General features: G+C 39.9%; 1 protein-coding gene across 1 annotated transcript; it reads right to left on the reverse strand.

The window, feature by feature from the left end:
- Positions 1-5655: 5655 nt before the first annotated feature.
- Positions 5656-11168, reverse strand: trim2b (tripartite motif containing 2b). Its single transcript, XM_030775989.1, has 10 exons — positions 11061-11168; positions 10452-10603; positions 10187-10367; positions 9293-10055; positions 8764-8867; positions 7935-8102; positions 7294-7462; positions 7031-7101; positions 6505-6645; positions 5656-5808 (listed from the first exon to the last, which is right to left on the reverse strand). Exons 1-10 carry the CDS (start codon positions 11166-11168, stop codon positions 5656-5658), a joined length of 2010 nt encoding a protein of 669 aa, XP_030631849.1.
- Positions 11169-13317: the final 2149 nt, after the last annotated feature.

Below are 13317 nucleotides of genomic sequence, written 5' to 3' on the forward strand. Positions count from 1 at the left end.
ACTGCCCTTGTAATATATCTCTAAATATTAATATAACAGATTATTTCTTTTAGCTCTGGATGAAAATACATTTCAGAGAAATATGATTAAAAACTGGAAAAACTAATAAGACAAGATCTTTTTTTCGCTTAGACACCACAACCAGTTAACAAAACGACAACAGGGCGAACTTCCCCTTTAGAACAAATTAGAACAAAAGCGAACATTGAAAGAAAAAAGGGGTTATGTATAATGTGATATCATATACATTGCAGAGGTAATAACTTGTGGAATGCACTGTATCTCACATTGTATATGTTGGCAGTGCTGTCTTGCCTGTTGTGAAGAATAGCACATTTGGAGATATTTTCATATCTCCAGTGATGCATTATGCCAAAATGCGGATTTGAAAAGAGGAAATTAGCTTTACTTGTCATTTCCAATCACTAAACAGACTGAAAGTGTGTCAATGCGCTTTCAGTCTGAATAGTTTGAAAATGTCCCACTACTAGATACAAACAGATAAAATCCACGCTTGGTGGAATTTGTCAGATTTAGTTCATTTTCACTTCACTATTTTCATTTAGCAGCTAAAAACAACAAGGATGCTAGGCAAAAAGACTTGATGAGCCCACTTCGTCAATCATATATATGACTTCATACATATAGTCATTTCTATTAACCACAACAGAACTCTCAGCATGGGGGCTCTTCAAACTATATCCCACATTTTGTTGTCCAAAGCAGACAGAAATTGAGTGACCTAAAATATATATATATATTAATTTCCTTTGATTTTGATCAAACGTTATGAGTCTACATGATTAAGATGTCTTTAGGTGAGTGATTACTCTGCAAGGAGCTAATTCATTCATCAAAATATTGTCTATAATGAGTAACATGATAATGTTTTTAAAGAAAGGATGGGGGGGGGGGGTCTTCAAAGCTAAGTGTTAATGACCTGTCAGACATGAATTATGAATTTAAGAAAAGGATTGTGTAGCTCGAAAAGTTTTTAAACTATTTAGCAAGCTATTGGAACAGTTACTATCTGTTATTTATAGACTAGGGCCTAGGATATGAGTTGCACACAATGCAAGCATATTTCTCTGTAGCCACCCATTGTTTTCAGTGCTGAAAGAGGTAGTCAGAAGTTCCTCCTATTATTTGAAAATGAGTTTGAATTCGCTGCAAAAATTATCCTAAATTAACTTCCTAGAATGGAGATGAGTAAATTAAATGAAAGCAGAAGACGGAACCGGCTACAAACCTCTGCCATTTTTACCCATGGGTCTGAATGGGCCAGATTCTGAAGCCTCTCAACAACTCGGTGCATAAACCCCAGAGATTCTAATGAGACTGTGGACCATCTGTTGCCATGCATAGTTTGTGTTAGCCATAAATACAGTTTCTGACAATAGGACTATTGTTTGCTGGATAGTTTTGGGTGGAGGAACTACTCTAAACTAAGGTGTGTCACGGACGTGTTTCAAAACCCCAACAACACTGCTGTGCCTCATTCGCTCATACCAGTGTGACACTCACATGCTGCTGTGTTAAGAATGGTCTGCGACCCAAATAATATTCAGTCAACAGCAGACCAGTGGTCAGAAACTGATCAGTGGGTGAATGGGGTGGAGGGTGGCTGAGAAATTGTGCATGGCAATAGATGGGCTACAGTCTGCAATTTTACACCTATATGGTGTACCTTTCAGGCAGGTACACCTTATGAAGGAGTGGATGAGGTACTGGGATGTTATGGCTACTTAAGAGTATAATCATAAGGACACTATTGGGCCTCCTCCAGTGTATGAGAAAACAAACACCTGTTAACTACTTGGCTGGTGTTGTATTCTTTATCATTTCAGGGGAACACATGCATTTAAATGTGCATGACAGTGATAATACATGTGTCAAACGAATCTGTAAATGAATGAGGGAAGCCATGAAGCCAGTGTGAGATTGTTGTGTGTTTTTTGAGTTTAATGATAAATCTGACTAATGCATTTGCATGCACCATGCTAATTAGCTGGATGTTGCCACCTGTGACCATGTGACATTAGCACAGCAAATCATTCTCATGCACGCAGGTACGGCTGCACTGAGAGAGAATTGACCTAGAAAATCAGGGAAAAAAAGAACCATGTAATTACTGCCTATAATTTCAAATTTGCTGAAATCAAAGCTTCCATATCTACTAAATGCAGTAAGAGTTTGTAAATGATGTATGAGTGGGAAACTGATCTTTCCAGAATGCGTGTCTCACAAAGAGAGGATAAGACATGAAATTCTGAGTCCTCAAAATGTTGTTTTTTATTTTATTTATTTTTTTTTTAACACGAAGAAAAGACTTCAGACTAATGTGTAAAAAGGCTTTCAGGATCACTAAACTCCACTTAACCTTTGAGAGCAAAGGCAAAGTTTATAATATTTCAATTTTTCGTTCTTTTGTAGCGGGTCAACTTGTCAGTTGTGTTTAATATAGCACATGCATCAGTGATTAAAACTGATTGTGTGTGTGCATGTGTGTGTGTGTGTGTGTGTGTGTTTTGGAGTTGTATTAGTTATTTTTGAAGCATTTGCATTGCAGTGCACTGACTTTGCTGAACTGCATCTAATGGTATAAACAGAAATGGAAATGTTAGCATTTTTATTTAGGGTTTTTGTATATCTTTGTTGTTGAATTCTTTGTTCGTTGAAAAATGTCTTTCTGATTTACCATATTAGACATAAATGAAGTGAGACTAGACAAGAGGAAGCTCATCACTCATCTCACTCATTATCTAAGCCGCTTATCCTGATTAGGGTCGCGGGGGGTGCTGGAGCCTATCCCAGCGCTCATAGGGCGAAAGGCGGGGAAACACCTTGGACAGGTCGCCAGTCCATCGCAGGGCAGACACACAGAGAAAGACACTCACACACACATTCATACCTAAGGGCAATTTAGTGTCTCCAATTCACCTAACCTGCATGTCTTTGGACTGCGGGAGGAAACCGGAGTTCCCGGAGGAAACCCACGCAGACACGGGGAGAACATGCAAACTCCACGCAGAAAGGACCCTGGCCACCCGGCCGGGAACCGAACCCAAAACCTTCTTGCTGTGAGGCGACAGCGCTACTCACTGTGCCACCGTGCTGCCAAGAGGAAGCTATGAATATAAATACAGTCAGAGAAAACTATCTCGAAATCTGTAGATGGAGATGCAGTGGTGTCATAGCAAACCATGAGCAGTCATCACTCAAACAAATATACTTAGGATAAACATTCCTGGATGAGCATGTTTTTCCTAATTTCATACCTTCATATATCAGAGGACCACAGCAGTCAAGCATTACACACAAAATGCTCAATGATAAACTCTGGTCAGGTAGTTACAGTGGGAGGTCAATGCTGAACTGGAAGTGTATTTCTAGAGTCAGTATTCACTTGATTACACAAAGCCACTTTAAATGAACAGCAAGTAAACATTTTTCTATCACAAAGCATAATGTATTTTTGAAAATTACTTTGAAATGTAATAATTCTCTAAAATATGGATGTTCAAACAAATCTTTCCTTCTTTAGAAAACAGAAGACTCACCATCTGTTGCAGATATTTTATTAATGTGCTGCACATCAGCATAACATTTGTCACTTAGATGGGAGGTGAAAAGATGAAAAGAACTCACGCAGTCTAGGCAGGCAAATCTGTTATTTAAAACAGTCATTAAAGTAGCAAGACAAGATAAATTAATTTGAGGGGAAAATAATCACATAATAGAGTACCCTATAAATAATATAGTCCATAAAAAAAAACATTGTTAATAATGACATGATATGATTAAGGCTATAATATCATTACCAGCATGAGTAGATAAACATTCAGATGACACATTGCATGAATGAAGAAAATTAAACTTTTTTTTTTGTCCTCCAAAACACAAACCATGGGCAAAAATAAACATTAAGTCCTCTGTACAAAATTAATCAAATATCATTACTCATCAGCTAGTGACATTCTGTTAAAATAAAACAGAAAATAAATCAACATTTTCTTATTGGTTCACTGACATTCATTCAACTGACAGTTTTGAAATTCATACATGAGACATGAAACACATGTACATCTCATTTACAGTCTACACCCTGTATACACACACACACACGAACTGAGCGTGTGAAGTTATAGTTATTCACATGGATTTTGGGATACAGTCAGTAGTTCCTGGGGGCTCATTTTACATTTCAAAGCAAATACTCAACTGTGAGGAACATTGATGAAAAAAAAAAGTTTTTCCAATGTTACAGCACAGTTCAGATGGTGAGTATAAAATAAATGTGAAGGATTTAAATACCTATAAGAGTGCAGTCAAGATGATGATCAATCTCTAGAAGTTGTATGACAATGTCAAGGCCTTCTGTGGATCAAAATTGGATGAAGGAGCGAAAAGGAGACGGAAAGACTTCCAAGAGGCTAATGATATTTTTGGAAGAACTACTGGCGTATGTGGTCCTGCCTGATTTGTATACACTTGCCACAAATCTGCATGATAGAATGGCAAGAAAAAAAGAATTACCCAGGAAAGCCCAGACTGTCTCATGGACTTCACAAAGCCCCACATGAACATCACAGAGCTGGCGCAACATTCAAGAGGGTGTAGAGCAGGAGTTTTTTTTTTCATCAGCAATATTTAAAAAACAAACAATCAGACAAACAGACAGACAAACAAGCATGGCACTGCTTTTAAAGTTGTGAAGAATACAGGCAAAATGCTTTCTCATGATGTAACAACGACACTGTGGCAATATCTCGATAATTCTAGAATTACTACTATGTTAAACATGCTCCTGGGAAAGTCAGATATACAGAACAAAGTGAAATAACAAATGCAGAATTGTTAAGAAACTGTTCATTCTAAATGCAAGTGGTTACTTTTAACTTTTCGTGAGACAAGAAAAAAGAAAAAAAAATCATTAATGCATCACTTTACATGAGTGAAGTTAGAGGAGGTTTTTTTTTTTTTTTTTTACTTAGGCTTTGTTTTGTTTTTCACATGTAATTACTTAGTAAAGATAGTATCGCAAATATATAGATATATTTATACTCTCAATTTTTTTAACAATGATTGGGAAAATAGAGGGCTATAATTTCGTTAAACTACACGTTGCAAAAAAAAAAAGGTATCCTGTAATTGTACATCACCAAGTCTAGACCTAGGTTAACAGTTTTACACTGGAATGAATAGTCCAATCTCCGGTATTTTGTCTATGTATTTGATCATATGCAGGTTAGCATTGCTTTTGAATGTCAGCTGTGGACCATGAGTTATTGCCACACTGTCCTGTAGCCACAGGTATTTACTCCTTAACACTCACTGTACTGCGCGTTATGTAAGGTGCGTTGGATGAACTAAATAACCAGATTCGGTAAAGCTAGAGGAAAAAGGCAGAGATGACAAACAGACATAAATGTGGGCAGGAATCAAGGAAAATCACAGCCCAGTCACTGTGTGTGTGTGTCAGCTCATTGTATTATTTGTTAAGCAGGTAAGGTTTGTTCATGGCAGAGGGCAGGTCCACTCTGATGAAGGAGGAGAATCTAAATCTACAAAATAAGTGCAAAGCCTGATGCATTTTCCTGACCCAGGGTCCACCGAGCTTGTTCACCTCTACAGTCTTTTGGTGTCGTTTCGGGATCACTGTAAATACCGATAGACCTTGAAGCAGTGGTTCCCAGAGTCAGCCACCACGACGTGTCCGTCAGAGGTCAGGGCAAGACCCTGCGGACCATACAGAGGATCTGCAGACGTGTTGATGTAGGAGAGAAAAGAACCGCTGCCATCAAACACCTGAAAAGAGAGAGGAGCTATCAGGGGGGAAAAGAATTGTGGTTGTATTGGACAAATTCCTTTTCGTGTTTTTGGATTCTTTAAAAAGTGAATGGTGTAGCAAAGTGTGAGCCTTAAAACCAGATACAGTGTCAAAGCTTTAACAAGCTTCAGCCTACAAATATTTTCCTCTCTATTCTTCCTTTGGTCATGGGCCCAGGATTTGGGGTTTCATAGTATTGAAAATGCTCATCACACCCACACAAGTGCATGACTTGAATGTTTTATGAATATTTTAGTTATCTGAATAAATCCTTATAAATTGAAGTAAAGGTGTCAGACTCATGGTCTCTAACATTAAGTTTTGCCCTTGGCTTATTTTCCAGAAATAAAGGGTGAGCAAATGAAATGCTTATTGATAGTTTTCTATGTCGTATTTTGTTATTTTGCAATATATAATATTTTGCAGTATTATCTTTAATAGAGAAATACTCTTGTTCTCTATCCACTTAATGGTCTAATAAATTAGATACATTGAGTCAAACTACTTAAGACACAGAGTGATGGACTGCACCCAGAAATGTGAATTAATGGAGGGGAAATTTCCTTGAGGCACTCTAGACCCCCCCACCCCTTTCCATCCACTCATAAATAAAGTTATGTGCAAATGTTGGGCATGGTTGATTTCTGTTTCCTGTGAGTGTCATTGTTCGGCACCTGTATCCGACTGTTTCCCCAGTCAGCGACAACAATATTCCCGTTAACATCCACGGCGACCCCAGTGGGAGCATTGAACTGACCGTTTCCTTCACCATTTGAGCCAAACTTAAGCAGGAACTCCCCGTCTGCACTGAACACCTTGAGGGTAGATAGAGGGAAGAGAATATAAAGTAGACTGAACAATCTGAGAAATCAGAGACTTAAGATAGTGGTGAAAACACCATATTTGAGGGGAAAAAAAATCATGATATTAGCAGGGAGATGAGCTAAAGGTGATGATTAAATTGCCGGTTTATCAATGTTATTGTTACATGTTTATTGCCATCACACAAATTACAGGTTTGATTTTTTAAATATGTCATTTGCAGTGAATGGGACAGTGGCAATACTGAAAGGCTGCCCGAGAAAGACTCGGTTTTGTTCATTGGTAAAAAAGAGGAAAAAAAAGGATTTGCATATGCAAACCAACTTAACCAATGTTCTTGAATCTTTAATTTTAATTATATTTATGTATTTTCCTAACCTTAACAGAATGATTATGAAAGTCTGTGATGATGATCTCATTGTTGTTGTTGACTGCAGCAAAATGCGGACCTGAAAGTAAAATGTAATGATTCAACTTCAGTTTAATAAAGTTATCTGTGACTTTCAAACACCAAGAAATCATTAACTGTATTTAAATCCTAATGTCAGTCTTGACAGTGAACCTACTGCATCAATTATATAAATATAATTCTGTGTCTTGTAGCACTGCAGTACTGCGTTGCCACTTCACTCTATGCACACCTGCAAACTGCTTGTCCCCGTTTCCCCGACTGCCAAACTTGGTAATAAGTTTCCCACTGGGTTGGAATATGAGCACGGTGCAGGCTTTGTTGTCCACTACAATAACATGACCATTCTGGTCCACTGACACACCTTTTGGACCCATCAGGCGACCAGAACCCAGCTTGGCCTGTTCAGGATAGAACAATTTGATCATTGTATTTATTTGTGCTTAACATACATGAAACCAGATGCATGTTTTCATTTGTACTAGATCATCCACCTCTCATTGTTACCAGTTTCTGATCTGAATGAAGTTTCACCTTGGAACAACATCACTGTTCACATTACTGCTATGACAAATTTCTAACAGTGGCTGTCATGGCAACATTGCTTTAAAGACAGCATAACGATAGGTGGCTGGGGTGCAACAAGAAAGCCATAGTCCTTCTAAAATACACTCACAAATAGCTACACTGTCAGTCTGCAGCGTTGCTCTTGATTTCCCAAGCACTTGAGCATTTGAAAGAACATGAAACATGCCTTTCCACAATTGACCTGTTCTACGCTGCACTGAACACCTTAAGGGAAGATGTTTTTATTGAATATACTGCAGCCTTCGTCACAAAAAATAAACATTTGTATTGTGTAGAGCCTCTCACCTTGTATTTGCCGTCACTTGAGAAGATGCTGACCCACTTGTTGTCATAGTCAGCAATAATGATGTCGCCGTTCGGATGGACGGCCACTCCAGTGGGACGCTGCAGTTGCCCAGGGGAACGCCCTCGTACGCCAAACCGGCTCAGAAATTCCCCCTCATTTGAGAAGATCTTCTCGATCACAAAGGTGAGCAATTAGCAACTTGAACAATGACAGATATATCATTTAATATGAGCCCTGGAGTTCATTTTAGATCAGTTTAGATCAGATAATGGACCCTTGCAGATTTAGTTCTTATGAAATGTACTTTAATAATAATAATACTAATACTACTACTAATAATACAAGTTTATTCAGAGCCCAGTATCACTATTTGTAGTCTTAAAGGGCTTTACATGTCCATAACAAAGTAAAGTCAAAATTATATTATCCATAAGTTAGAAAAAATAGATCAATCTTTAGTCTGGTTTTAAAAGTACGTAGAGAGTTTGCCTCCCTAATTTCTGTAGGTAAACTATTCCAGAGGAAGGTAGAGTGGTAGGAAAAGGCTCAGTTGCCAGCGGACTTCTTTTTGACTCTTGGAACGCAAGGTGCTTTGAAATGAGTGCCCTATCCATGTTGCCTTGGCTTCTCTTTTATTTATATACTATACATATACAATATGGATGTATGGTCATGTACTGTTTATACATTGGAGGAAACTGAAACACCACTGCATTTTCATGAAAGATGTCTTAAAGCATTCGGATGTTGTATCTGTCAGTGCATGCACTGTTAAGCATGCACTGACAGATACAATGTCTGTAATGGAAAAATGTCAGTTCTGCCTACCTGTACACACTGATTATTACTATCTGCAATCAGGATCTTTCCTGCTGTGGATGTTGCCACTCCTTGCAGATTAGTGAACTCCCCTTTGTTTCTTCCCTTTGTTCCTTTAAGAAAAATTTGGGCAGTGTCATAAGACTAAACAACAGGAGTTCAAGTGGAGCACACTGCCTTCTGCGGTTGTCTCACGCGCACCATTCTGTTCTCTGTGGTCAGTCTGTCAGATAATATGTTTAAAAATTTCAAAAGTTTCAGATTTTTTTCAAAAGAGTCTCATGTGGCTTTACAAAATCAGGCCTGTGTGTAGCGCATTAGCATCCTGCTAATCCTGCTGACGCACTGTCCTACCTAAAATAAAACAACTGTGTTGAAGTTTTGCTGGTTTCCATTAGTGAGAGCCTGTGTCTTTCTAAGCTTAAATTACCGTTCACAGTATGCCTCTCACAATAAATAGTTAATTCTGTATGGTTAATAATGAATTGTCTAAGTGTAGAAAAAAAAAGTACCACTGCCACGTTGGATGTGCTCTTACCAATCCTGAAGATGAGGTCATCCTCGATGGGGTTCACTTTCTTTTTTGGGGTGCTAAACAAACTCCCAGTGCGTCTCACGCCCTTTTGACGGGTCCTGCTTCCTGGCGACTTGGAACTCCGTTTTCGTGCCCCTCCCTCGCTGGAGCCTGTAGAGGCCGCGTTGGCCGCAGAGGTGGTGGACGGGGAGTCATCCGGGGAGCCAGTCACCCGCAGTTTGAAGGGGCTGCCTTTGATATGCTGATCATAAAGTCTGAGCGCAAGGCTAAAGTCCCCCTCTTTCCGTACTGTGTAAAGGAACTCATACGTCCCGTTCTTATGATCTATGATCTCACCATCTGCCACGCTGCCATCTGGCGTGAATACCTCTGCTGAGATGATGGCATTCCCAGTCTTGCATAGCCCGCCTGCCTTGTCTCTGGTTGTTATTGTGACAGAGGCCGGCTGCCCCACGGTGCACTGCTCTAATCCTTCACCCGAGGCCTCTGTCTGACTGGCCACAGCGTTGGTGGTGACAATGGTGCCCAGGTTGTGGATGGACTTTCGCAGTCCCTCTGTCTCCATTACGAGGTCCAGCTGGTCATTCTCCTCTGGCTGGAGGGGAAGGCCCTGACTTGCCAGCTGGCTTAATTTTTCCCCCATGTCTTGATGGACCTGGAGGACAGCAGCTGTATTGTTCCCACTTAGAGCCTCCTCTGTCAAGCTGCAGCTACTGCTGATGCTCTGTTCTTCCTGGAGCAAAGTATCCAGCTGGGCCTGCAGCACCTGAAACAGCATGGCGGACATACACGGTTCAAAAATAGACAACATACATATTTGTGTGAGTATCATGATTGGCATACACACACACACACACACACGCACACACACGCATGCACGCACGCACACACATTTACCTTCTGTTTTAGTCCATAGGTAACTTCAAGCTCCATTAGCAAAACACTCTTCCTCACATCAAGGGTCTTGTGGAGTTCATTGAAGGAAGAGTGAATGTCCTCATCTATAGAGACCCTCTGACTGCTCAGCTGTTGCAAGATGTCCCTCAGACATTGCACTGCACCTGCTATTTGAGGCAACCTGCCACCCAAATCAAACCACCTGTCAGTCTCTACGTCAGCCTCTGACGGGTCAGCAACATAATGAAGGAGACTTTGGACATACCTGTTCTTGGCTGCTCCCACTCTTTCGAGCAGTGCCTTGCGCTGTTCCTCCACAGCATGTGTAAGTAGTACATTGGGATGATTTGCATGCTCTCCAGCAACACAATCATCACACACAGCTTTCTCACACACCGAGCAGTACAACTCTGCAACCTGAAAACAGCGCACAAGCACCGCTTATCACATCAGAAAATAATGAAAAAAAAAAAAAAAAAGCTTGTGGTGTACATATACACACAACATAGTGCTACTGTGTTTCTAAAGGGAAAAAGACAGTTCTGAGAGCAATGGAAATGATAGCTGTTCCTTCACTTAACTGAAACTTATCAGCTTAAGAGCAAAGGGAATGTGTGAAAGAGGGGGGAAAGGGAATAGGTAGGACTGTCACAAAGCCAAACACAGAGCTTGAGCAGTTCATTGTATGACTGTGATACTTTCCATTTAACCATATAACTCGGTTTCTCTGATCAATGAATACTCTACTTGAATAGCTCCTCTAGAAAGACTGAGCTGAATGTCAAATAGACCATGTTCATGCAAATCTTGAATGTTCCTTAAGAAATGTTTTTGAGAACGGTTTTCAGGAGGGTTGGTGTCTGTTTGTTCTTACTTTTCCTTTGTGCTGAGGGCAGATCAGTGCAGTTCCCTTGCCTGGCAGAGCCTCTACCACAGTGCATTCTTCACTGCTGCTGTCTGGAGATCCCTGCTGCACCTCCATGTGGTGGTAGGACCAAACTGCAGCCCACAACACTGAGACTAGACAGTGCGTGTGACAGATTGTGTGTGTGAGAGTGTTTGTGTATGTGTCAGAGAGAGAGAGAGGGACAGAGAGAGAGAGAGAGGGAGAGCGAGACAGAGAGACAGTGAGAGAGAGAGAGAGAGAGAGAGAGAGTTAGGGTGTATGTGTGGAGATCAGGGTATTATGAACTGGAGACAGAGAGGGACAGTGAGAGTTAGGGTGTGTGTGTGGAGATCAGGGTATTATGAACTGGAGACAGAGAGGAACAGTGAGAGTTAGGGTGTGTGTGTGGAGATCAGGGTATTATGAACTGGAGACAGAGAGGAACAGTGAGAGTTAGGGTGTATGTGTGGAGATCAGGGTATTATGAACTGGAGATAGAGAGGAACAGTGAGCTGCAGATGCAGAGCAGAGGGAGGACCGCTCCTCATCTCATAATGGGTCCTGCACAGAACAGAGTGAAGAGAAAATTAGAGAAACGTAATCAGATTCTTAATCCTTAACCCAAGTGCAAGCTCATGGACTCTGACAATAAAGTATACATAATGCTATATGCCACATGACCCCCCCCCCCCTCTCTCTCTCTCTCACACACACACACACACACACACAAAGAAACAGCACAAACAGAAACACAGAAAGAGAGAGAGAACATTCTGGGTCTGTGATGCATGCAAAACAATTAACAAGACAAATGGTAGTCATTTGGTGAACACTTCAGTGCATAGAAAAGCTAACACAGCACATCATTGCTATATATTTAAGTGAGTCTAAAATTAGGGCTCAATTTGCAAGATCTCCATTTTAGTTGAACTCAAACCCATCCAGTGGCTTAATTTTCAGTCTTAAACTATCTCATCCATAGAGCAAATGTAAAAACCTCTAAGTAAAACCTGAAAAAAGAGAGAGATAAAGTGATAAAAACGGAAAGTAATAAACTATGCTTCTGTTATGCAGCCCACATTGTCAGGTGATTTGTTGTGTCAAGAAATTATTACTTAGTCCTTGATGTAGATTTTAAAGTGACAATGGTTATGAGTTTTCTTTCTAATTTAGAAATTGGCAAATTAAAATGTAATATAACATAACTGTTAAATGTAAATGTAAACTGAAAAAAGAAAGAAAGAAATTATTTCATCTGGACGCACATTAAGCTAGTTTAACTCAAGCATTAGAATTTATTGAGGACTAAAATATGTGCTATGGCTCCAAATACCTCGACTGAAATGCGTAAAATGTGTCACCATGGAAACATCAGGATGACAGGGTGTAGATGGTGGGAGCAGGATGCCCACTCAAAAATGAACCAATCACGTTAAAGCTACCAGCCTCAAGTACATGTTTCATAGTTTAGTTTTTCCTTAACACACACACACACACACACACACACACTCATACATACATTCATACATAAATGCAAACATATATAATACATACAGAAATTTAGTTTCTTGAATTATAACCATTATTGCTACCTTTATATGAGATGATACATGAGATATTTATATGTGGTTAATATGAAATGCAGACAATAGAGACTAAAATATGTGAACAAAAATATAGAGATTCAGTTTTGGCCAGTCATAATCTGGATTTTCTCCAGCACTATCTCTCCCATTGGCCCGCATAAATACAATGACTTACTGCAGCAAAAGAGGCTGCAAAGGATTATGGGAAGAGCATAGGCTATAGTTCCTTACAGACAAGTAGGGCAGCTGCTGTTTGTCTGTGTTGATTTTCAGGCAGGGAGAGAAAGACAGTGAGAGAAAGAGGGTTAAGGATGGGAGAGAGAGAGAGAGAGAGAGAGAGAGAGAGAGAGAGAGAGAGAGTGTATGTGAGAGAGGGAGAAATATATGAATGGAAGTGACATGGAGGTCTTGGGATGACAAGATTACTCCGTACAGAGCTTCTTTACTCACATGTGATGTGACACAGTCTCATGGATTTTGAAGGTTTGATCATTTGACCATTCATTCTGTGGATAACAGTTTGTTTTGCATAGAAACAATCCTTCATATCTTTCTGCTCCACAAATCTCTCAAACTCTTATCATCAGAAATCTATTTCTAATAAATTCTAAGATTGTTTAGGATGAGGAGCACTATGTGACCCACAATATTTTTTTAAG

This window comes from Chanos chanos, chromosome 5 (assembly GCF_902362185.1).
Source record: "Chanos chanos chromosome 5, fChaCha1.1, whole genome shotgun sequence".
Taxonomy (NCBI): Eukaryota; Metazoa; Chordata; class Actinopteri; order Gonorynchiformes; family Chanidae; genus Chanos; species Chanos chanos.